General features: G+C 55.8%; 5 protein-coding genes across 5 annotated transcripts in view; 2 read left to right on the top strand and 3 right to left on the bottom strand.

The window, feature by feature from the left end:
• VOLCADRAFT_95870 (uncharacterized protein) overlaps window positions 1–2,381 on the bottom strand; it is a gene marked incomplete at both ends in the record, with an annotated part of 11,210 nt that extends 8,829 nt beyond the window's left edge. Inside the window, 5 exons of the mRNA XM_002954907.1 lie at window positions 370–543; window positions 1,077–1,217; window positions 1,499–1,618; window positions 2,028–2,108; window positions 2,244–2,381. Coding sequence (XP_002954953.1) covers window positions 370–543; window positions 1,077–1,217; window positions 1,499–1,618; window positions 2,028–2,108; window positions 2,244–2,381 — 654 coding nt within the window. The remainder of the gene's footprint in view (window positions 1–369; window positions 544–1,076; window positions 1,218–1,498; window positions 1,619–2,027; window positions 2,109–2,243) is intronic.
• A 1,934-nt stretch (window positions 2,382–4,315) lies between these two features.
• VOLCADRAFT_95869 (uncharacterized protein) lies at window positions 4,316–6,545 on the bottom strand (the record flags this gene model as incomplete). The annotated part of the gene is made up of 3 exons (XM_002954906.1): window positions 4,316–4,506; window positions 4,726–5,851; window positions 6,471–6,545. The coding sequence occupies 3 exons, from the start codon at window positions 6,543–6,545 to the stop codon at window positions 4,316–4,318; spliced, it is 1,392 nt and encodes a 463-aa protein (XP_002954952.1).
• A 2,097-nt stretch (window positions 6,546–8,642) lies between these two features.
• On the top strand, window positions 8,643–15,123 carry VOLCADRAFT_95868 (uncharacterized protein; the record flags this gene model as incomplete). Its single annotated transcript, XM_002954968.1, has 10 exons — window positions 8,643–8,720; window positions 9,136–9,336; window positions 10,108–10,239; window positions 10,795–10,968; window positions 11,486–11,606; window positions 12,137–12,237; window positions 12,328–12,423; window positions 12,601–12,692; window positions 13,112–13,703; window positions 14,206–15,123. The coding sequence occupies 10 exons, from the start codon at window positions 8,643–8,645 to the stop codon at window positions 15,121–15,123; spliced, it is 2,505 nt and encodes an 834-aa protein (XP_002955014.1).
• Window positions 15,124–18,095: 2,972 nt separating this feature from the next.
• Window positions 18,096–22,671, top strand: VOLCADRAFT_65424 (uncharacterized protein; the record flags this gene model as incomplete). The annotated part of the gene is made up of 9 exons (XM_002954967.1): window positions 18,096–18,161; window positions 18,272–18,469; window positions 19,320–19,412; window positions 19,758–19,811; window positions 20,113–20,169; window positions 20,760–20,885; window positions 21,179–21,316; window positions 21,680–21,737; window positions 22,481–22,671. 9 exons carry the CDS (start codon window positions 18,096–18,098, stop codon window positions 22,669–22,671), a joined length of 981 nt encoding a protein of 326 aa, XP_002955013.1.
• A 1,423-nt stretch (window positions 22,672–24,094) lies between these two features.
• Window positions 24,095–27,356, bottom strand: part of VOLCADRAFT_121366 (uncharacterized protein) — a gene marked incomplete at both ends in the record, with an annotated part of 8,920 nt that continues 5,658 nt past the window's right edge. Inside the window, 6 exons of the mRNA XM_002954905.1 lie at window positions 24,095–24,304; window positions 24,739–24,933; window positions 25,100–25,624; window positions 25,839–25,904; window positions 26,410–26,473; window positions 26,899–26,995. Of these exons, the coding sequence (XP_002954951.1) occupies window positions 24,095–24,304; window positions 24,739–24,933; window positions 25,100–25,624; window positions 25,839–25,904; window positions 26,410–26,473; window positions 26,899–26,995 (1,157 nt within the window). The remainder of the gene's footprint in view (window positions 24,305–24,738; window positions 24,934–25,099; window positions 25,625–25,838; window positions 25,905–26,409; window positions 26,474–26,898; window positions 26,996–27,356) is intronic.

The raw sequence follows: 27,356 nt of genomic DNA, 5'->3' as shown, positions 1-27,356 counted from the left end.
ACGGCCTGTACGGCACCCGGGTGGTGAGGCCGAGAAGAGAGAATATAATATGTGACGAGAGGTGAAAGAGAGGAAGCGAGAGACATTGGTTTTGAGAGCAAAGAGGCAGAAGGTTATAGAGGGAGACACGCAATGATATGTGGCAGAATATCCAAATCCAGTCAGACCTCATAGGGCAATCCTCCTTTTCTCCCCCCCCCCCCACACACACATGCCATCCCTCCTAGATTTTACTTTCCTTTCTCATCCCCGTGTTTTGATTCCTTGCATCCCCCGCTCCCTCCACCTCCCCCGCTCCCTCCACCTCCACCTCTCCCTTCACCTCCCTCCCTCCCTCCACCTCCCCCTCTCCCTTCACCTCACGCTCACCTTCCGCCCCACGGAGGGGCACTGCACACCCGCCAGGTTGACCAGCAGAGAGATGGTGCCCGTGGGCAGCAGCGTCACGCGCATGGAGCTCCCGCTCAGAACCGCATCCACCACCGCATCCACCATACCGCCCTTGCCCACACGCGACAACAGCGCGCTGGCGGCGTCGTCCTCCTGCGTTGCGGCCATGTAACATATAACAATGTAATGTAATGCATCACTTGGTGCATTTGTGTGTTGAGTACATACACGCTATTATTGGAGCTGGAATTACCTTCTGGCTGCTGGCGCCAGACTTGCCCTCTCCATTTGATCATGTGTGCTGTCGCTTGCCCAAGTGGACATCCATCGCCAACCCAAATCAAATCAATTGGTAAGTGGCCATGCATGAAACACACAGCAAATACCACGTACACAAAGAAAATACACCAACCACCCGCATGCACTTTTATGATGGGTATTTTCTCAAAAAAAAAGACACCAGTCCCTCGCATTTCATCAACCTGCCGCACACTTTTCTCCCAGAGGCCCTAAATACCCTCTTCTGAGCACACTCACATGTACACACGTCCGTCACACACACAGACACACATCCTCCTCCTCCTCTTCCTCCCTACCTGGCGGGCATCCTGCTTCACCATCCCGGCCCCGGCTCTCCCACGCCCTCTCCCACGCCCCTCCCCCTCACCTCCCACTCCCTCGCTTACCTGTCCCACCGTCTCCCTCACCGCCCGGGACGTCCTCTGCGGGTCCTTGCACCACAGCCCCACTCCGGCCGCCTGAGCCGCCTCCTCCGCACGTTTGAGGTCCTCCAGGTAGGGCGACTGCTCCTTGCCGATGGCGCGAACCTTTGATTCATTTACAAGTGGTAGTCGGGGGGAGTTCGTGGGGGGATTCGTTAAGGAAGGGGGTTACAAGGAGTGGTGGGTGGGACCCAAACCGGGACCGTTTCACGGTCCCATCGCGTAGCGCACAGATCGGACACATACATATGCATACAACTCATACACATACTGTCATTCGTACTGTATGTGACAGCAGAGAACTTTCAGCCTCTGCGATTTGGGTTGTTCGCCATTCATACCAATCACACCAGCAACAACGACGCACTCATGTACACCATACGCACTTTGGCCCAGCCGTTGGTCACCACCGCGATGGCCACGTTGTCTTGCTGGTTGAGGAACACGGACCCGAACTCTCGGTTGCCGATGGCCTCCACCAGGTAGTCAACACGAAACACACACGGCTGTAGGGGAACGTTGGATGGATGGAGGGGGAAGGGAAAGGTGGCGAAAGAACTTAGAGGGAAAGGAAATGGAGATAGGAATCAAAGTCAATGTGTTTATGTACAAGGAGAAATTTTTTTAGTTTAGCTTTGTGAGATTTGCACGTGACAGCTGTGTGGCAAAGGCGCCCCGTATCAGCACAGAGGCAAGCAGGCAGGCAGGCAGCTCAGCGTCCATCCATCCATGCGCTCCTTTGTCCGGAGCAGGGGCAGAAGGTCAAACCTGATCAAACGGAACAACTAAAAGCGCGAAGACATAGCTAGTATTTGATTGGAAGAGGATGTGCAAGCCCTCTGATGGGAACTTCGGGCTGTGACCGAGTAAGGGCAGCCTTGGAAATGGTGTCGAATGCTATGTCCTCCACAATACCTGGCCGATGCACTTCTTGCGCAAAAACTCGCGGGAATCCCAGGCGAAAGGCTCATCCTTGCTGCTGCCATCACGCTTGCCCTGTGGCGTCAGGGTGCAGCACGGACGGTTGTCAGATCAAGTGCGAGGAAGGCCCGATACATAAGGTGCGACTTAACCGCTCAACATTTCGATTTACATGATTTCATAAGTACTAAGTACAACGCCCCTGCTCACCAGCTTCGGCGCAATGAGCGACGACAGCGTAATGCGCTTCTCCGGCGCGGGGCCTGGTCCCTTCGTGGTGCCCGCAATCACCAACGTGTCGCCGGACACGACCTCCTTCACAACGCCACGTAACCAGCCAGTTGCCATCGTGGCCCCTGATGGGTTGCGGTCCCTAGCAAACCGTGGAGATCTGCTCAAAAAGCTATAATAACGAGCTCAAGCTCAACCTGCAACAACGCGGAGAGTGCAGATTTGGTAAAGCCTTGCAACGGCACAAGATATGGACAATTTGTTGGATTATTGATAGCTTCCTGATACAACTGCTGTACGACGGCAGGGACACGACAGCCCGCTGCAGCATCAACACGCGTAGAGCTATTGGAAATTGTAAAGATGCTGCATACGGTTGTTAGATGGCTTTGGACTCGACCCAAACCGTCCACACCAACGCAAAGCAGGATCAGAAGAGCAAGCAAAACGATCAGCAACAACGGGATATACTCACAATTTACACAAATAGTTTATGACGTTATTTGTAGGTAGATAAATCCCATGGCGTTCACAAGTCGCGACCTCCCGATACGAAACCGAATCAACCACCTGCAACCCACTTCGGAACGTTTCTTAGGTCATTTTTGGGTTGGGTCAAATTGCATAACTACATCTGTTAAAGTATTAGTTTACGAGCTCTTCTGTGATCTATAGGACTACATAACTTCCAATGTTTCAGGATGGCAAAGCTGTACCTTGGCCTCCGCCTGGATCCCTCAGACAAGATATGTTTCCCTTTTCTTCCAGTTTATTAAATAGTAATTAACTTGTAATCAGCTAAATGGATGACCTGTGCCTGTTCTCTCACGCTTGCCGTTATGTTCGCTGTTTGTCAGCAATTCGCAGCCGTTGCCAAATTGCAGTGCCTCTCTTGCTGCTACAGGACTGCGCCTTGACGGCGCCGATCATGTCACTATGAGGTTTGGGCACAGCTAAGGAGCAGCCTGGTGTTCCACATCCTGCGCCCGTCCGCTGCCTCACTTCCGTTCTTCCAAAACACGCACAATACACACAAATACCTAAACACACACACGTGCACACGTACACAGAGAGAGAAACCCCGAGAGTCCTTCCGACGCACATTCCGGGACACAACATTGTCCGAACATATCCATGACACCTCCACGTCCTTCCATGACGCCGGAGCCCGCTCGTCTCTCTTCCAGGTTTGCTGTAGAATGACAACAACACTCATATACCTCTATCTGGAACGTGTGAGTAGGGCTGCGGGTAGCCAAGTGAGGTGGGGCACGTTTCCTCTCCTACATGATTTAACCCACCCGCCCTTCCACGAGGGCAGTACGTGCACCCTCGTATCGTACCGTATGTGAGGGAAGAGAAATGCACGACCTGATTTCACAGAGGTATCGTATGAGGCCGGAAGGAAAACCCTTTTTCCCTACCTGCAGTCGTTATGCTGAACAACAACACGTATTTTTTCTTTGGCCGGGTGGACTCCCTCCATTGTTGCAGCCGTTACACAATGATGATGTTACACAGCTCCTTTGGGCGATAGTTTTCTGTTCTCTTGCTAGCACAGTATTTTTAGGCGTTCAGGTCTTGCCCTTGGGCCTTCGGCTAGGGTATGGGTAGTTCTACAGGTATGGGGTCACACACGCCCCAACCACGTAAGATGTAAAACACGTACACACATACATACACACACGTACACATACACACACATCTTTCAGTATCCTGGGGAAACCGAAGGGGGACAGTAGGCCGCAGCCCGCTAGCTGCTTGGCAGCGATGCATAATGGCGTAAGGCCCACTAAAAAACCCACTCGTATCACAGAAACTGTGCAACGCAGCAAGGGGTATCTCGATCGATATACTTTGAGACTTCCATGTAAACGTCCCGCACCGAGCCCTTCCTATCTCACTACCCGACCCGTGCTCGCCGAGGAGCAAACGCTGCCACGTCGTCCTTTTGATCAACGTCCGCTGACAACTGTAACATCAACTAACAAACAGACAACGACAACGGTTCTCCCTCCTGGGAACCCCCCAGGGCCACCAGACCAAGGAGCTCAAATGCAACCCATGACTTCCAAATCCCCCAAATCCAGATCCAGCACTTCCAGCCCCTCACCCCTGTCGTACATGCACACGTGCGCGTACAGCACCTCCCGTACTCCCGCAGGCGGACCCGGCGGCAACCTGATGCTGTACGACTGGCCTAGGCGGCGGTGATACAGCTCTAGCTGTCGCGTCTTCAATTCTAGACCGAACAGCAGCACGTCGCCATCCCCGAAGAACAAGCCGCCGCCGCCGCCGCCGCCGCCGCCGCCGCTGCCGCCTCCGTCGCAGGCACCTCCGTCATCGGAGCCGTTGCCGCAAGGCTGGGAGCTCTGCGATGCTTCATTCCGTGGTTGCCGTTGTTGTCGTTCTTGTTGCGCCGCCATCGCCACGCGTGTGAGGGTGGTGGTGCCGCCATCACCGCCGTCGTTGTAGCCCTTCGCCAGACCCGCAATATGCCAGCCAAAGAAGCCAGGCAGGTACAAGGAGGAGCGCCCACTGCCGCCGCCGCTGGCGGCCGCGGCGGCGCCCTTTCCCGGCGCAGCGGACGGCATGGCGGCGGCCAGCAAGGGAAGTGGTCCAGCCCACGTAGCCGCCTCCGCTAGGCTGATGACGGGAACGGCGGCGGCGGCGGCAGTGCTACCAGCAATAGAGGAGCAGGGGAAGCGGGGTCGGTGCTGACCGCCGCCCCTCTCATCCTCCACGTGCACAAGCAGCACACCGAGACTGGTATCTGGCCGGCAATCCGCCGCTGCCGTACGCACTCCGCTGCCGCCGCTGCTGCTGACGCCACGCCCTGCAGCGACGCACAGTGGCTCCATGCGACGGAGGTTCAAGCGGACTTTCCAAATCCGCTTCGGCAGGGGCGACGGCAACGCCGCCACCACTGCCTCCGACGGTCGCGGCTGTACGGCAGCCAGCAGCGCGGATGCTTGCGAGTACCCTCGTGCCGTCAACTGGAGTTGGCGGCCGTCAAGCAGAAGCACGTCTGGCTTAGAGCGGTAGTTAAACAGGAGCGTCACGCTATGGCGTAACATTAACGATGGCAGGTCCGTACAACGCACGTGAGGCAGGCTGCCGTACACCTCCGCCGCCAGGCCGAGGTAATCCAGCAGCGCGTCCATCTCGGCCTGCAGCCGCGGCGGCAGCTGCGGAAACGGCGGGTCGTACAACAGGCCACATGGCCGCAGCGGAGCGGCGTTGTGGGCTGCTGGCGGCGGAGCGGCTCCGCCGGCGGCGGCATATGCTGTCGCAGACTCGCCGCGGTCAACCCTGTAAGAGCCTGTAGTAGCCTTTGCCGCCTGGATGGTTGTGGCGGTGGTGGCGGCGCTGCCAGAGAGACTGCCGTGCCCTTCTTCCTCCATTGCGCTGGAAATCGCAGATCTGGGACTCGTGTATCCGCTTCCATCGTAGCTGTTGCCGAGGCTACTGCTGCTGCGGCTGATGGTAGCGCCGTCGCTGTTCACGTCGTCACAGCTGCAATCCGCGGGCCCTGCATCGCCAACCCCGTCCGCCACCCGGCTCCAGTTATCATGTTCGATATTTTCCTGTACGTCAGGGGAATGGAGTTATGTCTTTGGTGTCTCAGACTGTCCTCCTTTTCAATGCTGAGTTCGTCTTCAAAGGACATGAGTGCATGAGGGTCCTTTATATGAGATCATCTACGGGTTATATGTTGTTGCAATTTGGATTTCAGAAAAGTAAGGGGATTTACGCCACGCTGGTTCAGGTTGTGGCCAGGTCCGAAGGCAATGAAAAGCTTCTGCAGTCTAGTGGTTGACCGGATTTCCAACCGTTCGCATGGACTCTGACGAATCATTATGAGCACAAGAAGGACGGACAGGACAACAGATGTGTGTTGACGCAATAAGTTATTATTTCTTGAATATGGCTTGGAGAAATGAAATCGAAACTTCTAAGCCTTGGTTAGGAGCTGCTGCGAGGCGCCGTTGGACTCAAGGTTTGCTCATAGTCCCGTCAGCGCCCGAGGCCTTCCTTGACGATCTTTTTTGGGCGGCATCTTTATAAGTATAAGAAATTAAATAGCAGGAGGAAAACAAATCTTTTCACTTGTCGAAGTGAGCGAACGGTATTTTTTGTGTGTGGTTGTTACAGTGGGAGCGAACGGTATTGCTATGTCGGGCTGGGTTCCATGATTGCTCTTACCTTTAAATATTGCCCTAGCAAATCTTCGGTATTGCGATAGAAGTAACGTATGGAGAGCCAGTTTAAAAGCGTCATAGCGACTTCTGGTCGGCATCGCAACTGTAACGGAGTGTGGAATCCCATCGATTGCCTCCAGCGTACCATCGCTGCAAGTGCGCTGTGAGGAAACTGAGTCAAAGTATAAAATGTAGACGTCATATTGAAGCCATTGGCGCTGACATCGACAATAGGATCGTGGCAGTCATGAATCCCGGGAGACATTTGTAGCTGCAGAAATCCTTTGGTCGGAAAACTGACAAGAGGTGATACTCAAAAATGTTGCTTAGTATTATACTTGTCGTTTAATTGCAAATTGACCATGTAGGAGGTTCGTCATGGTACACGACAGTTACAATCGTCCGCTTTGGTTAGTATGAAGTCGTTCGTACCGGACTGAGAAATCTGTCAGAGCTCAGCGGTTCGAGATCAAACATGTGGATATCCAGGCATGGATAGATGGAAAATATTAACATAACACAATGCATTTCTGCCCCTATGTCGGTATTCTCACATGTAGACAGGCCGGAAACGACTTGGCTCACAAACCTTCCTAGCAGCTCTAAAGGATTTGGTTAATTGGATATACTGTGTGCTGAGTTGTTATCTATCTTGTCACGTATCGCAGGGCGCGGCCGCAGAGAGGCTGCAATTCAGCTCACGGTAGCCTCCCTGCCACAGCCTCCAATCCACAAAAGCCTTCCTGTATAGTACATGCCATGAGTCTTTTCCAAGCTGGGTACAAAAACGATAGCGCGGCGAGTCGAGGAGCTCGTGGATGTCTCCCTCCTGGTCGTGTGCCTGCAGTCCTGTGGCGCAAAGACGACAAGCACAATACACAAGATCATTCTGGGGGTTATATTCATAGTAGATGAACAATACCGTGATGGTGAATGCAGCACAGGGGAGATTTCCCCCTGATGCAGCGATATAACTGCTGCGAACTCGAACAGAATTGATCGTGTGAAGGACCTGCTGCACCAAATACGTCCAAGGGCGACATTGCCCTTTGGGTAAACAATGTTTTTGCAGTACTGGACTCTGCACCGAGCTCCTGCATCCAAGCGCATTTCGCGCTTCACCCTTCCACGCGTATACACTATCCATCACTGAATGGGTTCTTGTTGACTTAGAGGCGCGATCGCTAGAACCTGCTAGAACGCAGCGTCTTGGTGGTGGTGGTGGTCAGTACAGGTTGGACACGGACCCAATAAGATACTGCGTGAATGCGCACATGTGCGCGTCGTCCTGCGCCGCCGATCCCAGCTCGTCCCGGTCAGGATTCCGCCGTCGTCTTTAACTGTAGGCCCGCCCGGCTCTTACGGATGTACCTCGCTTTTGTGCGGAACTTGTAGATGTAGCTGCGATGCATTTGGCAGGCATTTCTGGCAGCATACGTGGCAAAATGCGCCAAGGATGGGGGCTTTATGTGGTATTGGTGGGCCTTTGTGGGGCTTTGTGCAATCCGTACACCTTCGTTTAGGACTGGTTTAAGTTTAAGAGCTGGGCACGCGTCCTTGGTTTTCACCGCGTGTTCTTTTACCCCTGCAGATGCACTTAAAACTGTGCAAACGCCTCTGGCAGAGACAACAGGTATCCTTCTCGTCCGTGGTGCTGCAGGGTAACTGTTTTTTTGTCGAGGCCTAAATCGAAGGAAAATTTTGCCCCTGTTTCCGTGTTGATGTTCTGATTTCGCAACTGCTATAAAAACTTAAGTAGCCCAAGCCCCTTACGATTGCCAGCGTTGCCCGGTGCCCGGTGCTACATGGTGCACCCACAGACAATAGCGAGTTTATCTGTTTCCGTTATGATTTACAACGGTTTTGGTTTGGAGGTAAACACGTACGGCCATCGTAGGCCCCTGTACTGAGCAGAGCGTCGCTACCTAGACCAAACAGCAAAAATCATTGTCCCCTTTAACAATCGAAAGCGATCCGGTTGATGCCTTGAGACACATACAAGCAGAACTGAGAAGCGTATAGTATCAGTGTCGCACTTTTGCAGTGGTGGCTGCACGGCAATTTCCCTCAAGTGTTAACCCTTTCCTCTAGGGAGCCGAATCATCTTGTTTGTTTTACCGTTTTACCTTTTGGGGATTGTCTCAACATCATAATCTAGGGACTATTGAAAAGCACAATGGGTGAATACCTGGGGCGAGCTCGAGCGGCTCTGCTGGGATCCTTCGTTGCCGATGCAGCGACATCTTCGCTTCATGTAAGTGGGCAGTACCGGGATGACCCTTACTATGCAAGTCCCGGAAGTGACCATCAGGTTCGCAATCAAAGGGCTTGGCCAGGATATGACGAATTGAAACATCTGCCAGCTGGAAGAAGATACTCACTCGAGCGATCTTTTATGGTGGAGGGATGTGCACGGCCAAAATCTGGATAGCATCGGGAAGGGCCGCACGCCATGACACGCAAGGCGTCATATCGCGCTGCTGATGGCTTGTTACGCTGGACATATTCGATGATCGATTACCTCATTATTATGGTCAGTCAGGTGCCCGCGCTTCCTCATGGCTGCAGACACATTAAGCAGAAAACTCTTATTATACAGGTTGTCCCTGACAGAGTTTGTGCGCGCGAGCTCAGGCAATGCCCAAATCCCTTATGATGCAATCGTGCAGTGGATTTACAATCGGAATATACTCCGGGAGACGCTGACCAAGCCGGTAGACCGCACATCCGAGCCGGAGTTCTTTGATCCACCATCGTGTCCGTTCTACACCTGCGAAGTCGGCGACCTCTCGCCATATGGACAGGAGCTCCTCCCGCTGGTTAAATTTCTGGCCGCGACCGGTAGTTGCGAGCCTCAAGCATGGGCACAGGTACATGGCACGCGGGATCTGGGGAAATGAGACGTGGGAAGTAAAATTTATGATAAAAGAGTAAGGGACTCTGTCAAGTAGTTTAACTTATGCGAGGGGCGAAATAATGAAGGGGGGGAGAAATGGGGGAAGAGGGGAAAGTACTCGAAAGTAAAGGGGGGAAACACGGTAGCGACAATCTCTCCTCGCTTCCTGGTTCCGAACCACCGAAGCACACACGACATGCCGAGCGGCATTAAAGCGGCGATGTGGGTCACGGGGAAAAAACATATGGGTCCCAGATATAAAGTACGTGAAGCATCAATGTGGGTCAGGGGGTTGGTAATGATACATGTTTGGGGTCGGGGGGTTCATGCAAAGCAGCACCACGGACTCAAAAACACAGAGTCGTGAGCTTGTTTGATACAGGATGGTAAATATCAGCAGTAACTGTCCTTACCAAAATCTGCTCAAATGGTTCCCCCAGAGCGGCCCTCCACCCTGTCTTGGTTTTGGTTTGTTGGGGGATGACCGGGGGTGTTCAGGAGGAGCTCGAAATGAACACCTCGCTGTGCAGCTCAGCAGCTCAGCAGCACAGGAGCACAAGGAGAGGGGATCAGGTGACCTAAGAGCTTTGTCAGGGGGCTCAACAGCAGTACAGCAGTACATCAGCTTCCCCCTATGGTGGAATTTGATGTGGGTCAGACGGGCGGTGTGTACGGCGCATAGGGCGATTAACTGCCATCAATTAACTGCTAACTGCCAACTGTAATGTATCTCCGGGCGGTGCAGTTTTTTGCGGAGTACTTCGCGACCACGGACCCCCCGCTCGCCTACATGAACCACAGCGCCAAGTCGATGCGGGACGCTGTGCTGGAGGGCGGCAGGACCTGGCCTGAGTGCGGGGATGCGCTGGATTCCCAGGTGTGTGTGTGAGTGGGGGGGAGAGGGGTATGGCGAAGCACAGACGATTTACGTGTTTGTGTGTTTGAGTGGCGGGTGGGGGGGTTGGCCGGGATAGAGGGGTGTGTGTGGCGGGGATAGAGGGGGGGGGGTAAAGGGGGGGGATGACGCGGATGGAGGGAAATATCGCGACTACGGAAAACGCCGCGTGTGGAATCACATCTGAGCTGCTGTGTGGGGGTGTGACGGGGTGTGAGGGGGGTTGCCATCATACCGGGGAGGTGTATGTTTCTTGCCAGCAACAGCACAGCCCCCTCACATACACAGCTGTTTTAGTATTGCACTTCCCATTTGTTGACCTATTACATACCCCCCCCGCAACCCGAGGTCGCGGTCTTCACGGACGCCTTTCGGTCAGTTCTACGTCTGGTACACTCTTGCCCTGGCAGCAGCTTCACTCGTGTGTGGTTCGTCTTTCCCCCCGCAACCCGCACCCACTAATACCCCTAATACTTGTTAGTATCCCTGTCGTACATCTCGTCCAAATGCCCGCCCAATACCCCTTATGTCTGTTAGGCCAATTGCTTTGTCAAGTCGCCCGCTGTGGTGGCCCTGTTTGGCGGTGTGGGTGACGGGGGGGTTGCGCTGCGTACGGCAGTTGACGTGGCGGTACGGGCCCAGCAGAACAACGACACGGCGGTGGAGTTGGCCTGGGCTGCGGCCCGGGTGTTGGAGCGGGTGATTACCTCGGTAAGGCGACGTGTCGTGCGTGTTTGTCGTGCGTGTGTATGTCTGTATGCGCATGTTGTGCGTTTGTATTTGCATGTGTACGAGTGTATGTGCGGGGACTGGCGAGAGGGTGGCGCATACTTACACCACACATACACATGCACACAGATGGCACACTGTGTGTTTTAATGATCTGAGCCGGCCACGATGACAGTCTGGGTGTGTATGTGTAAAATGTATGTATGTCGTTACAGGGTGGTTAAGCTTCACCAGCGGCCCCCTTTCCCGAGGCCGTCCCTGCTCTCCCCTGCGAGAGGGGCACCCTAATGTATGTATGTACTAGCGAATTGTAGTAATCCACGATGCTTCCAGGGCCTTACGTGGGCGCTCACAAAGCAGAAGCATCGGGCCTTGCCAAGCCCCGTCCATGGGATGATGTTTGCACCCCGCCCCTCCCCCCCTGTGGTTCGTCTTTCCCCCCCTCCCCCTTTCCCCCCTCCCGCGTGTCTCCACCCCCAAAACACACACGTCGCATCAGGGGGACTCTGTGGAGGCTGCCCTCCTCTGGCTGTTGGGACCTGAGGGCGGGTTGAGTGAGTCGTCCAAGGCCCGTGATGCCGTACAGGAGGTGCTGGCGAACAAAGATGTGGACCCTCGCAGTGAGTATCAGTGACACGTGTGTGTGTGCGTATGTGTTTTGGGGTGGTGGGTGGAGAGTCACCTTTTTTGCCGGGCGGCTGCGGGGAGCGGGAGAGCGGGGGAATTAGACAATTAAGTCAAGGAGAGAAACAACAACTTCCGGCTGACGCCCAAAGTTTCAGGGGGAGGAGGAGGGCGATTTGTTATTAAAGGTTGGTTGACAAGGGTTCCGTGCGGATGGAAAAGGGTTGGAGGACATGGATAAAAAAGGGATGCACTCTGATGAACGGGTCTGTGTGGGGGGGGAGGGCGGGGCCGGGGGCGGGGGCGGGGGCGGGGGCGGGGTGGTCCGCTTGCCCTTCCACCACCGCTCGCTAAACTTGGGGGATTGACGCAAATGTGAAAAGACTGGATTGCTCCGGTGGCTACAGTTGGAGGAAAGGAGCGCGTGCCAATACAAAAACACGTCCTCCATGCTCTTGAGCGCGCGGTGCTGTGAGGAATGTTAACTCTACTGTCGTACGCCCTGCCGTACCGCTGCCGTACACAGGCTTGATGTACCAGGAGGGTCCTGATGTTCAGTTTGGTCCCTGGCGTGCGGGTTGCGGCAACCCGGGGTGTCTGAAGGCGGCCCTGCTGGTGGCGCTGCAGGTAGGGGGTGGTGCGCGTATGCGTTGTATGTATGTATGTATGTATGTTTTTAAAGCCGAAAGCCCTAAAACCCTTTCTTCCCGTTTGCAGGCTCCTGACTTCCAGGCCGGTGTACGACACAACTTGCTGCTGGGAGGGGACAATTGCTCACGAGCCATCCTGGTGGGGGCGCTCCTGGCGGCCAAGGTACGACAGTACGGCGGTACGGAAATGGCCAGAGCAGTACGATGCCCGCATCCTCCCTTATTCCCATGCTGCTTCACCCCAACCTAATTTCCCAACCTGCCTACCTTTGCACCTGTCGTACGTCTCGCCCCCACATCTCTCCCCCCCCCGCACCCGCACCCCCCATTCTCTGTGTAGGGCGGTGCGTCGTCCATTCCAACCGCCTGGGCCTCCAAGACGAGGCAGTACGACAAGCTGGCACTTGTCGTAGAGGCTCTCATCAAGAGGCGGTGAGCCGTACTGACCCACAGCCGTGACCTTGGAACCCACGTACCGCGCACGAGTGCTTTTCCAAGGCCTATCTGAAAAAGTACAAACCGCGATACTATCTCAACATTCCCCCCTTTCCCCCCACATGGACATAAACACATGCACAGATGTACACACATGTACACACACGCTTACAACCCATCACCCTTTAGAACAACAAGAAGTACACGGTGCTCAAGATCTGGCCGGGCCTGATAATTGTTTCCATCTTTCAGCTTCCACTCTCTCTCCGCCGGCATATTCCTTTCATCTTTGCCTTTGTAAACTTGAATTCACCCCGTGTGATGTTCACGCAGTTGATATCTTCTCAATTTAACGCCGTTACGTAATCGCTAACTGTTGGTCGTTGACCGTTACCGGTCATTCCTGTGTGATACAGAATGGTCAAGGACGGCCTGATTGCAGTGGAGGATGGCGTCGCTGCCGCCACGGCGGCGGCGGAGGCCAGCGCTGACGCCGCAGCGGCGACTGTCGCGAACGGCGTATCGGAGGTGCATGAGGTCGCAGCCGCTGCGGTGGGGAATGCCGCGGCGGAGGCGGCAGAAGCTGCGGAGACCGTGCAGACGGCGGTTAACGGCGCAGCTGAGGCCGCCAGAGGAAAGGTACTGGAGGTGCAGCAAGCTGCGGCGGAGGCGGCGGCAAGTACGGCAGCGACGGCGTCCCAAGCGGTTGACGCGGCGGAGGCGAAAGTGGCGGCGGTACAAAATGCTGCTGAAGCTAAATTGGCGGACGCGACGGCGGCGGCGGTGGAGAAGGTGACGGCGGCACAAGCAGACGCGGCCGCGGCGACGGAGGCGGCGGAGGCAAAGGTGGTGGCGGCGCAGGCGGTAGCTTTGGAGAAGGTGACGGCGGCACAGGACGCGGTGACGGCAAAGGCGACGGAGGTGGAGGCGGCAGCTGCGGTGAAGGCAGAAGCGGCGCAGGCATCAGCATTGGCAGCTGTTGCGACGGCGCATGCAAAGGCGGAGAAGGTACGTTGGGTCAGTTGTTACCTTTTCCAATCATTCCAATGTGGGGCATCTAATGCATCTAAATTACAGTATTACACCGTTTGTGGGGTCCACTTGTAGCTCAGCTTGCGATTGCGATGATGATGCCGACGCATGGGCCTTACGCTTTCCTTAAAAAACTTTTGATCCTTGATTCTTTTGATCGGTAGTTATTGGCGCAAAAAATTATTTCTTGCAGTGGGTTGGCAGGTACTGGTGAAGTTAAAACCCTAGGATTTCTTTTGGACCGATCGCCGCCTCGGGCATTATTTACCGTGCACCACAAAACAGACGTTACGTCAGACGCCCTCATTGTACTGCACTTGGCATCTTGGCATTGGTGTTGGTGTCGTACTGGTGTTAGTGTGGTGCTGGTATTACACGTCTAATATCATTCTCGTCATGGCTGACTATCTTTTGACCTGAGCTCTGATGCGACCTGGATCCGTTGTGTGCGCCGGACGTGAAACGTCGGGATCAGCAGGTGGCGTCAAACATCGCAGCAGAGGCGCACGATGCTGCGGCGGCGGCGACAGGTCAGGCGGAAGAAGCTGCCGCGGCGGCGGTGGCGCAGGCACAGACGGCGGCGGCGGAGGTGGCGGTGGCTGCACAAGAGAAGGCGGCGGCGGCGCAGGAGGCCGTTGCTGGGGCTCTGGCGAATGGGCAGGAGAAGGCAGCGGCGGCGCAGGAGGCGACGGCGGAGGCAGCCAAGGTGGCGGCGGCGAAGGTGGCGGAGGGACAGGCAGCCGCGGCCGAGGCGCAATCTCGAGCAGCGGCGGCGGCCTCGGAGGCGCAGGCGGTGGCAGCGGCAGCGGCCTCGGAGGCGCAGGCGGCGGCAGCGGCGGCAGCAATGGAGGCGCAGGCGACGGCGGCGGCAGCGGCAGCGGAGGCGCAGGCGGCGGCAGCGGCGGCAGCAACGGAGGCGCAGGCGGCGGCAGCGGCGGCAGCAACGGAGGCGCAGGCGACGGCGGCGGCAGCGGCCTCGGAGGCGCAGGCAGCGGCAGCGGCGGCGGCCGCGGAGGCGCAGGCGGCGGCAGCGGCAGCGGCCACGAAGGCGCAGGCGGCGGCAGCGGCGGCGTCCACGAAGGCGCAGGCGACGGCAGCGGCGGCAGCAACGGAGGCGCAGGCGGCGGCAACGGCACAAGCCAAAGCGGCAGTGTCGAGAGCTTCAGAGATTGCAGCGGATGTGCAAGAAAGTGCGACGGCGGCGGCGGTGGCAGCAACATCGAAGGTGGATGACGTCAAGCTGCAAGTTGCTGGAGTGGTGTCAAGCGCGCAGAAGGCAGCGGCGGGTGCGGTGGGCGGCTTGGGGGGGGCGGCGGCGTCAGCGGCCGCGGCACAGCCGCCGGAAGCACCGGGGGCAAACCCACCGGATGGTCCGTGCTGCTGCATTGTCATGTAGTGCACGATTGAAACGTGTCGTACAGTTTTACTTCCTGCATGTACGGCGCCGCTACGGTGGCGGTGTTGCTGCGGCCGCTGAGATTGTTGAGATTGCTGTTGCTGCGGGTGTGCGTGACGTGGCAACGGCATCCGTCGGCTCTTCTCTGTTGCAAATCTGCCGACGGCAGAGCGAAAGCGAAGCTCCCATCGTCTTGTTTTGGCGCGCCCCCTTCTCCTTCCTTGCCTGGTGTGTGATTTTAAACTAAGCAACGGAGGCGTTTACCTGCCCCGCAATGTTGCGTGGTCATCGTTGTTGCCGTCGCCCCTTGATGGTGGGTGCAAGTGTGTTGTGTTCCATCCAAATGGAAGTGGAGTGAAGGAGACGGTTGTTACCTTGTCGCCTATCGCAGCTCCTTTTCACAGCTGTGACGTACGGCAGCTTGTGAGTGGGTGGTTTGAGGTGAGGCATGTCGGGGGGCATGTACCCAGCCCGTGTATCATGTCCCGTTGTTTATCAGGGCAGTGCGATTTAAATTTGTGTATACGTACGTCTGTTTGCTGTTTTTTGGTGTTTTGTTTGTTGCTTTTGACGGAACAGACGCGTAATGACCGCTCTGCTGAAAGCACGCAGTGTAGGGTTGTTCCCTGAACACCCCAATGCCCTTGGGGGGACTGCGTGTGTGTGTGTGGAGACACGTCTTGGAGCTGTGCAGGGAGCGCTTGGAGCAAACAATCAAGTCCCGAAAGTAAGTATATGTATATATTATTATTATTACCTGTTATGGACTATTATGGGGTGCGACAGGCGGCCGCGGCGGCGGGTCGGGCTTAAGGTTTTTACGCTGCAGGCCGCTCTGTAAATATCTGTTCCGTGATGTTTTAGATTTTGTTTGCGTGGCCGGCCCTTCTTGTTCGGCGTCTCGTCTCTTCGTGTGTAGTACGTATTTACATAGTTGAGCATGCGTTGAGATAGATATTTTGTTGAAAAATATCTCCCTGTGGCTTTTTTTTGCGGAAGCATGGATTAACAAACGTCGTTCTTGTATTCGCAGCAGCATCGTGTCTGGATGTGTGTTTAGGTGTTGATGATGAAAAAATATTATATATATAGATATCATATAGATGTATATTATGGCGACAGAGACACTGGCTATGCTAGGGACGTGTTTGCGCATTGGTATATGTGTGTGATTTTATAATATATCGCCGGGCAGTATTGCAGAGGGGCTGTGTGCGTGTGAGAGGTGGGTCGTATTTGGGGTGTCAAGCAGTGTCCCCAGCAGGGGCACTTTTTTGTTTTGCTATGTTATACTGAAGGGACCCCGGGGCTTTGTTATTGCATCTGTAAATCTGGCGGGTTTTCTAATTATTATATAATGTATGTATATCTGTATCAGAGAAAGGAGGTAGATGCCTTTGACCAGCAGCACGCAATCGACAAAGCAAAGGGGGAAGATCTAAACGAGTCGGAAAGCCTGCTTAGGTTTTCCGTCTCGTCAGCGAAATGCTTGATGGTATAATGGCGTTTGCGGTAGGATGGCGATGGTGGGTGGAGTTGTGATGGTGGTTGCGGTTTGCGGCATTGGAAGAGGCATACGTGAGCGACTGGGTGGTGTTCCTTGAGTGCTGCCCGACGTGTACGTGTTTACATACATAGGGCCTTCGGCTCGTATGGGTAGTCTTACAGGTATGGGGTCACGCACCCCCAACCATGTAACACACACACGCACACATACATATATATGGGGGGGAGTGCTTACGGATGCGCCACAGCATTTTTACCTTCTTTTTTTCCTTTGGTACAACTTATGGCGACGGTTTTAATTGTAGCAACAACAGCTGTATGAAAGGCAGCAGCAGCAGTAGCGTTAGCACCTGGATAGGGTGCATGTCTTCATAGGTGTTGGTTGTGGATGTAAAATCTTTTACGTTCGAAGTTTCGCGTTTCGGGTCTTGTCCGTTCTTGCCCGCTTTCCTCCTGTCAAGCTTTGTTAGGTGTGCGCGGGGCACAAGTTGTCATTTTTGGGTGGCTCATTCACCAGCGGCCCGTTTTTCATGCGGCATTCTCCTAAACCGTTTGGACACTGACAGGCACGCACGCAGCTGTCGTACAGAATGTTAGGTGACGATTTTGCGCTTCTTTAGCTGTTTGTTGTATATTGATGCGTCCATAAATGGGGAGGGTTTGTTTGTAAAGCCCGTCGTTCGAGACAGGTGAAAAGGTGTAGCATCCTGGGTATCACGGGATCTGTCATCCGCCGGTTCGGTTCTTTCCTGCGAAAAGACGTGATACAACAACATAGGGCAGCAGGGGTCGGAGGAGGTGATGAATGCCAATGGCCACACTTGAGTGTGGTGGTGATGATGATGATGTTGAGGCCATGTATGATGCATGGGATGACATTGGGATGCAGGGCACTACACTGGGCTGGACTCTACCCGTAAAGTTGAAGTACAGTACTCGTAAGGCATAGGAGCCCTGACACTGGACAGGACAAACATAATATGCCCTGACCCTTCGCCTCGTTGTAATGAAGGGAAATTCGAACAGCAATTTGTCCTTGGTTTTCAGTTTGCAGGTCTTCCTTACCACCCAAACAGCGCCATAAGGAAGGATAGATGAGAGACAGTATCGATGTGTGAATCTACTTGCATTTGTGACCATATCACAAATCATAAACAATGCCGTTAACGACTTCTGGTGGTTGTGGCCGGTACCTTTCAGGCAACTGTCTGTGGCACGGAGCAGGCTAGCAATAGCGCCAACACCATCGGGGTGGACGAAGAAAGGCGATATGCATAACAAATGGTTAAAAGCTGAGTTGGCCAGGATGTTGGGCCAACAATTTGCGTCGTAACATTCACGCAAGCGTTAGGAGGACCGAACACGTTATCCAACTGCAGGTTTTGGGGAAATTCCCTTTCGTAAATATGTTTCAAAGCTAAGCAGCACTTGGAAGTCGATCAGGAGAATCGGGAGAGCGTCCAAAAATGGGCCAGCAGTTAGCTTTGGATGATAGAGTGCTACGGTCCATGGGTGTGGGCAAATGCTTCAAGGTAATCTTTATAATGATATGGTCTATCAGCTGCTGTCGTGCGCCCAGTTCGTAGCTGACTCGCCGCCTGCGTTTCAAATGAAACTTTGGAACTTTGATGGCGTTCTAAAGGACGGTCACCAGCGAATAAACTCCATGGACTTCTGCCGGACGGAGGACCTGCTGGTGACGGGCAGCGATGATGATTCCATCCGCGTGTACGATGTCGCGCGGGGCGTGCCGGTGGACACGCTCCACAGCCGCAAATACGGCGTTCAGAACGTGTGCTTCACACACGACCCCGCCTGCATTGTCTACGCTTCTCGAAAGGTACCGGAATAGGCGCCAAGAGGGGAGGGGTCTGCGGTGCTGTGGCCCGCGAGCCGGCTCCGGAGCTGTGCGTGGGGTGGGTGGATGGGTAGGAAAGAGAGCGCTTGCTCGTCTGAGTGCATATGTACGGTATGTACGTATGCTAATCTCTGTGCGTGTGTGTACGACGACATGTTTGTATATGTGTGGGGGGCCTTTTGCTGCCACACAGCCCCCTTGCCGAGAACCCGCCACAACCGAGTTGCGCGAAGGCCTCCTTGGCCATAGTGGCGGTGGCGGTGGAAGAAGGGACCTGGTCAGACTGAGCTGCCAGTTCACTCCAGGGGATGGAGGAGGAGGGGGAGGGAGGGGGAGGGGGAGGGAGGGGGGGATTGGCTCGGTCCATGGCGACGTGGGGGACGTGCGTTATGAAGGTGAACGAACGGCTTTGCTGTTTGAGACCTTCCCTCCCGTTCCACGCAATACGCGCGCACACACATACACACATACACACACACCTATTCCTAGCCGCGTTTAGCGCCCTAATCCTCGCCCGCTCAGCCCCTCACCCTCTGCCCAGCCGACAATTCTTGATGTCTACAAGTCTTCCGACGCGACCAGTCACGCGACCGGCAGTCCATGTGCCTTGGCTATCGACCTATCTGTCTGTCTGTCCGTCCGTCTGGCTGCCTGGCTGGCTGCCTGGCTGGCTGCCTGGCGTACTTCACCTTTCCCTTCCACCCAACCTCGACGAGCTCTTTCCTCTCACACTCTCCCCCCGCCCTCTCCCCCCGCCCTCTCCCCCTTCCCTCTCCCCCTTCCCTCTCCCCCTTCCCTCTCCCCTCTGTTGCCCGCCCAGGCCACTGGACAGCTCAAACCCACGGAGGCCCATGCGCTCCGATACCACTCCCTCCACATGAATCAGTACCTGAGATACTTCACTGGACATACCGCCCAGGTGTGTGTTTGTACGTATGTATGTGTGTTTTTGTGTGGGGAGGGGGAACTCACCGGCTTAGCCTCCCCTCATCCCCACCGTCCTGCTTGAGCAAGGGAGAGGTAGTGGGGGCGAGGGTGGGGCCGGGGTGTTTCAGGTGTGTGTGTATGTATGTCGGGCGCGCGTGCGTGTGCGAGGGGGGGAAATAAGGGGATGGTGTTAGGTGGGGACGGGGAAGAGGCGCTCCAGGGCGGCCAGGGGAGTCTAAACCCCCCAATGACCAGTAGGGGATAGGTTCATGTGTCATCCGTGTCGATCAATACATACATACATACAGACAGACATACCTCCGTTTTTACATCCCCCCCGCAGGTCAATTCCCTGTGCTTCTCGCCCAAGAATGACACATTCGTATCGGCGGCGCAGGTTCGTGTGTATATTTGTAGGTGTATAGGTAGATATGTGTATGTGGGGAAAAAGGGAGAAAGGGTGGGGAGGGTTGTTTGGACGCGGGGGGTTTGCGGAGAGTTGGAAGCCGGTGGCCGCAGCAATACCTGCGGCAGGTAATATCTTTTATTGTATGGTATTGTGGTTATTCGCTGGTTGGTTGGTTAATTGGCTGTTTGAGCAGCTAGTTAAGCAGATTGCGAAGAGCCGAGCGGCACACTCCTTCACATCCCTTTTTTTACAAACTCTCCTCTCCCCATTCCGACCCTGAATGGCACAGGACAAGACTGTACGGCTGTGGGATGTACGGACAAACATTTGCCAGGGCTGTCTGCAGGTGGTGGTGGTGGTGGTGGTGATGTGTGTGTGTGTGTGTGTGTTATGTAGAGGAGGGTGGGGGGGCAAGCGAAGGGGGCGAAGGGGAAATCAGGTGCCAATCAGGTGAAACGAACGCTATGTCCACAACCAAACCAAAGCAGGGGCGGGTGGAGCAAGGGACGCCGGTGAGGGGGTGGTGAGCACCTAACGAGAGGGCTGTCGAAGGCCCCACAGGGCCCAAGCGGGGAGCAAGACCGCCTTCTCACCCTCCTCGCCGTCCTAAACCGCTCATAACGCAACATGCCGTGTGTTACATATCATCAATGTCCCCCTTTATGACACCGTGTATGACACCGTGCACGGTTTGTGGCTTTGTACAGCGGCAGTTGATCCGTTCTTGCTTCTTGAAAATGTCCTCTCTCGCCCCCCCCTCTCCCCCTCTCTCCCGCCACTCGTGGTTCGCCTTTTCCCCCTTCCCTCAATCCCTCCCTCCCTCCCGCCCACCACACACACATATATACATACAAACATGACGGACTCCTCCGCACTTGTCTGTATGTGTGTATGTGTACACTGCAACCTACAACCACACACACACACGCGCGCCAGGTCCCGGGCAACCCGACCGCCACCATCGATCAGCAAGGACTCGTGTTCGCGGTGGCTACGGAGTCGGGCATCATCAAACTGTACGACTTGAGGTCGTACGACAAGGGACCCTTTGATACGTTCACGGTGCGTTTACTAGTAGAGCGCCCCTGACGTGGTCGGGTGATGGCGTGATCGGATGATGGGTCGGCATACACACACATACACACACATACACACATAAATACATCTTCCCTTCAGAATGATGCAGCTTGGTTTTGAGACGTGTTTTCTAATAGAACGCGTAAATTTCAATAAGACCGAAAATATGTATGTATGCGTGTATGCATGGAATCGAGTTTGCTGTTTCAGTGCGTTATCACCCGTCTGCCCCGTTTGTCGGGTCGTATGTATGTCTGCCTGCCCTGCAGGTGGAGGAGGAGAAGGGCAACCCCACGGGTTTTGCGGATATCAAGTTTTCGAACAACGGCAACTTGCTCATGGCGGTGGTGGAGGGCCGAATATATTTGCTGGACGCTTACAAGGTACCAACAAGGAAGGACGGTGAATGCGAGCGCGTGTGCTCAAAGGGCCCTGTACGACTATGTACGATACGATACTGTACGGACTGAGTATGGCACAGTGTAGACTGTACACGTGCAGCGTTTTCGAAGACGCCGCCGAAATGGGTTTTGGAAACGTCGTGTGGCTAAAGGGGGGGGGGAAACGGGAACGGAGCGTGCCCCTAATGCGTGTCGTATAACCGGCTATCCCCACGCCCCCTATTAAGCTGTGCCCCCCCCCCCAATACACTTGGGTAACCTCTCCTCAACCTCCCCAACACAATGACACACAGACAGAAACACAAACACGACCCCACCACACGACGATGCCCCTCGCCTCAGGGTACCGTGTTCAAGCGCTTCGCCAACGGTATTCAGGAGACCGGTACGGCAGTGGAGGCCGCGATCACAGCGGACAACCAGTACCTTCTGACCGGTGAGGCGGGGGGAGGGCAGTGGTGGTTGCGAGGGTAGAGGAAAGTGGAGCGGGGGAATGGTGCGTATTTGTGTACATGTATCTGTGAATGTATGTATTCTCTAGCTTAAGGGTGAGGGCCCGGCGGCACCTGCCCTTGAGGGGAGGTTGCATTAAACTCTTGCATGTTATTCTATTTCCCCCTCCATCTCCCCCTTCCAAACAAATACACATGCGTACGTACATACATACGGCAGGCGGCTGGCAGAGGTTAAGGCCTGACTTCTGCTCCCAGTCGACCCAGTCGACCCGGGTTCAAATCCGCCTGCCGGCTCCTCGGGTGTTTGAGGAGTGATGAAATGGGAGGTGGCCCCCCATCATATGGACGGTGTAGGACGTGATAATATCAACTTGCGAGCTGACCAGGAACTAAGTTGATGCGCCGTTGATCCGCTAGATTTGGTTGGATGCTGGTGGTGAGTTGCCGAACCCAACGAATACATTCTGAAGTCGGATGGGGTGACGGATTAGGGTGCCCCTCTAGCAGGGGAGAGCAGGGACTGCCCCGGGAAAGGGGGCCGCTGGCGAAGTTAACCACCCTGTAACATACATACATACATACATACATACATACATTCTGAAGTCGGATGGGGTGACGGATTAGGGTGCCCCTCTAGCAGGGGAGAGCAGGGACTGCCCCGGGAAAGGGGGCCGCTGGCGAAGTTAACCACCCTGTAATAACATACATACATACGTGCGCGCAGGATGTGACGACCGGGCGATTCGCGTGTGGCACATCGACAGCGGTCGTGAGGTGGCGGTGTGGCAATGTCACGCCCAGATACCCGCCTGCCTGAGGACGTCCAATCGGAGAGTGCTGGTGGCGAGTGCATGTACGGCACTAGTGCTGTGGATTCCCAACCTCAAAATCCTGGAGGGCCTGCCGCCGCCTTGACGCTGATGCTAGTGACAATGATGCTTGTGAATGTGTTGTGTTCGTGACATTCTTCTTGTAAGTAGTGGATGTAAAGGGAGGTGGTGGTGGCGGTGATGGTGGTGTTGAGGGTGATGCAGGTGGGGTTATGCGGGGTAGGGGGGTTTAGGGGGGTATGCGATACGACCTTCATGTGTTGCAGCCCGGCGCCTTTGTGCGGGTGGGTGGGTGGGTGGGTGGGTTTAGGTCCCCGACTAGGCCGTTTCACTTTTGAACAAAGGGGGGAGAGGGGAGGAGGGAGGGCAGAAGCCCCTCTCCAGCCACCCGCCGACTTCCAACTACCCTTTCCAACCCCTCACGGGTTTTACCGGCGGTGTGAGGTGGCGAGGAAAACCATCTGCAGCTTCCTGCCCCCATGAGGAGTGACGGAGTGGTCGTGGAGCCACTTGTTTGTTGTGGCTTCTCTGTCCCGCTGCACAGCAGGCTGACACCGATTGTTACCTCGATACAAATGCAGACAGACAGACAGACAGATAGACAAGCTTTTTATACATACAGACACGCGCACTCTAGCCTGCAGGCTCAGCCGCCGTAGCTCCCGCCGGTTTCGACAGCTCCGCACCCGAACAAGCAGCTACAATAACCACCGCAAAGAGTATCCTCCTCCTCCGCTTCCAAAGAGTGTGTGCTGTACCGTCGTCATCATCCTCACCATCATCATGCACAAGCTTCGTTGCTATCGACAATCGATGGTCAGCAAGCACTCATCAGCAATAGCGGACCCCCCCCAGCTGATCGCTCCCAGCAGGGTGCAGTAACCCGTACTTTTCCAGCTCTCCTCCGCTTTGCGAAGCGCTTCCGGCTACAGAGCTACACACCCGCGGATAGATCCCGTGTGATAGATCCCGTCAGAGGACAGACAGACAGACAGACGGAGACAAAAGGGAAATGCCAGACCTGAACCAGCTGGGGTCCGTGGACTCCTTCACCGCCCGGACGACGCACGCAACCCTTCTCCCCACCAGCCAAGCAGCGCGAAGCAGAACCATACATACATACATACATACATACACGCAGACGCATACCGCACTTTCATTCACAGCCAAGGGGACCAAATCCCCTCTTCTTCCTCCACCCCGCCGGAAGCAAACCGACACCCCGAACCTCTCCCGTCCGCCCGCCCGCCCATCACCAACACATAGATGATGCAGGTGCAGGGCAGGAACCGCAACCTCCCTCAGAATGCCACCTCAGCTGCGGTTGCTGCTGCTGCTGGTGGCATCATCTGGCTATAGGTTGTGCGTGCACCTATTCACAGGTGTTCTCAAAGTGCCCTCTGCCCCCCGCTGCGGCTCCCCCTGTCGCGTCACAAAACCATGGGCTGCTTGGCACGTCGATTCGCAGGCAGGCTATCTGTCCGCCTGTCTGTCCATCTGTTTGTCAGTCACAGGTGCAAAGCGAAGTAGCAGGGCTTTCGCAGCAGGTTATTGTACTCTGCCAGTTTCTGTTCCCAACTGGACAGTGAAGCCAGGTGGGCCTCCTGTTTGGCCGCCTCCAGCTGGGCGGCGTGGCGGTCCCGAACCAACCGGTAGCGGACCGGGGCAGCCGGGTCGGCGGACTTGGTTGGGGAGGATGAGGTGGAGGGAGGGGGAGACTACGAGGGGGGGGAGGGGGGAAAATTGGAGAAGAGGGAGGGGATGCGGGGGAAGGATGGGTTTTAGGATTCAGAGGAGAAATGAAAGCCGGCGAGAAAAAGGGGGTGTAGGGACTCTATTCCCGGACGGACTCCACCCCCCGACACCTCTCTCCCCTTCCTTCACTCAAAATGTGTATGTATGTATGTATGTATGTATGTATGTATGTATGTATGTATGTATGTATGTATGTATGTATGTATGTATGTATGTATGTATGTATGTATGTATGTATGTATGTATGTATGTATGTATGTATGTATGTATGTATGTATGTATGTATGTATGTATGTATGTGTGTATGTATGTATCTATTGACACCTCCATGAGCACCTTTGCCGCGTCGTCCTTCTCCTTTACCACACCTCTGTTCACGCCTGTCGCTGCGACGTACCTGAAGCTGCTGTTGGGTCACCGCCGCCGCTGCCGTCGCTGCCGCTGCCTGCCCCGCCGCGAGCGGGCTCGCAGGTTTGGATGCTGTAGCGGCTGCGGGGCCCGCGGCTGCCGCGGTGGTGGTGGTTTCCTCCGTCCGGCTGGTGCGGGGGAGGTACCTGGCGAGTTGCTCGTCCGTGGGGACTTGGGGGGCGATCTGCGGTGTGTGTGTGTGTGAGGGGGGTGAGGGGGGTGAGGACGTGCACGTGCGTGTTTGTGTGTTTTTGTGTTTGCATGTTAAATGGGAAAAGGTGGGATATCGCCTACATAAAGATGCAGTCTGAAGTATGTGTACATACATACATACATACATACATACCTACCTTGGGTTTGTCATCATCTTCCGCCAGGTCCTCGGGAAGGTCCTCCGCTTCCGGACCGGACATAAGCCGCAACACCACCTCCTCACCCAACTGTACGGCCCACGTGTCCTGCCGTACAAGCCACGTGTCCGACAGCGCAGGGCCGCCCCGCAGCGCCCGCACACTGCCCGACGCGGGCGCCTCATGCGCACCGCTCTCGTAGATATCGTACAACCGCGGTTGAATGACGTAGTCCATGTCGTACCCCATGTCGTACGACGGCTCCGGTGCTGCAAAAATGCGTTCCACGCCGTACCGCGCGCCAATCTCCAGTGTAATATACGGCATGTTCTTGCATGCGTCGGGTAGCGGCGGGAAATCCTGAAGTGGCGGTACGACACCCGAGGGTTCAATTCTCTCCCCCGCCGCCGCCACCTCCTCACACGCACCCCCCAGAAGCGGTTGATCCAGCAGTGGGGGGAGGTACGGGGTGAGCCCGGGGAACTCTTCCGGGTTATAACCCAGCAAGCGGTACTCCAGGGGTGTCTGCGGGTTCGCGGGTGTCGGGGTTAGAATGGGTGGGCGGGTGGAGGAGAGGGAGGAGTGAGGTGTGTAGCGACGGAGGGTGAGGGCAAGACTGCGGTAAGGGGTGAGCGGTAAGGAGTACGGCAGGCAGGCAGATTGTGTGGTGGTCACCCAAAAAGGGGAAGGGGAGAGACCGGATCCGACCCGACCACGCTCCGAAACCCGCCCTTCCCACCTTCAGTTGGAACGGCGCCAGCTCATCAAAGTCGGTGTAGTGGCTGACATCCTGTGGCGGGTGGGGCTGCAGAGGGAGGGGGAGGGGGGACGGGAGCAGGTCGAAACAGAGAGGTTGTGTGTGTGTGTATGTGCCTGTGTGTGTGTGTGTTAGAGAGGGGGCGCGGTGTGGAGGTTTGATTGCAAGAAAGGGCTGAGGGCCGATGGGTGCGGGATTTCCGAATGGGGAGATGTGGACCGGGAATGTGTTATTTCGCCTGGGCCAGGTTGGGCCCTCTCCCCCCGCCCCCCCCGCCCCCCTCATACACCCACCCATAATTTCGCTACCGGACCGCACCGCCCCCAGGTGGCGCCAAGAAGTACTGGGCCCCGCATGAAAACCACTTTCCCCCAAACCCCCCATCCCCCCCATCCCCCCCAACCCCACACACACATACCCCAGCTCTCCCCGCGCGCGTTCTTCCCCCATACCTTCTTTCCCCTTCCCTCCCCCAACTCCACCAACCATTCCACACCACTTCCCGCCGTTATCCCCCCCCCAAAACCCCTCCCCCCCCCTTCCCACGAGCCACCTGAAAGAGCACGTCCCGGTACAACGGCAGTGGTCGCACTCGCACCATCTCGGGACGAAGATACCTGAGAAACGAGGACGATGGTGGTGATGGTGATGATGCTAATGCTAATGCTAATGCTAATGACGGGAGCCAATTCATTGATTCCAAAGGAAAAACAAGGCGATTGTGGTGACAGCGGTGTTGACAGTGGTGATGGCAGTGGTGGTGACCGTAATGCATTTGGAAGACGTGGGCGCCACGTGGACACCCCCCCCCGGGGGAAAGGGGGCCGGGGGGGTGGAGCCCGAACATGCGACACATTCCTTCTATGTGCTCTCCGCTCTGTGAGGGACTCCGGGTTCGTTTCAAAGTTCCTTACCCTTATTACATTGATATGGGCCGGTCCGACTATGAGACACACGCGCACACATACACACACACATCTTCATTACCCCTCCTCTCCCCCCCTCCTCTCCCCCCCTGTCCCCCCGCACCCCCGCACCGCACCTGGTGGGAGCCGACCCCGGGCGGTCGCTTTCCTTCACCAGCAGCACTGGGTTTGCAGCCTCCTCAGCCAGGCGCTGCTTGTCGTACCCGAGGTGAGCTGTACAGGCCAGAATGGTACGACACGGTACGGCATGGGCGGTTAATTATGAGTTCGCGCTTGCGGGAGGGGACGGGTTTATTACGGTACGAGTTACATCCCCCACGCATGTCGTACACACCATACACGCACCACGCCAAGCCCTACCTGCATTTGTGGAACCCCCGTACATACAAGGACAGTTAATAAACTACAACAGTTGTACGAGCAACGGATCACACTCCAGGGATAACAGACACCAGGGGCCGGCAAAACCCAGTTTTACCCCCCTGGTACGAATTTCCCCCCAAACCCATCAACCTCCTGTCCTCCCCTCTTCCTTTTCCCCCCACTACACCCCCCACCACTCTACCCCCTCCCC

Source organism: Volvox carteri, assembly GCF_000143455.1.
Source record: "Volvox carteri f. nagariensis unplaced genomic scaffold VOLCAscaffold_47, whole genome shotgun sequence".
In the NCBI taxonomy this organism is placed as follows: domain Eukaryota; kingdom Viridiplantae; phylum Chlorophyta; class Chlorophyceae; order Chlamydomonadales; family Volvocaceae; genus Volvox; species Volvox carteri.
This window is presented reverse-complemented; position numbering and strand designations above follow the sequence as displayed.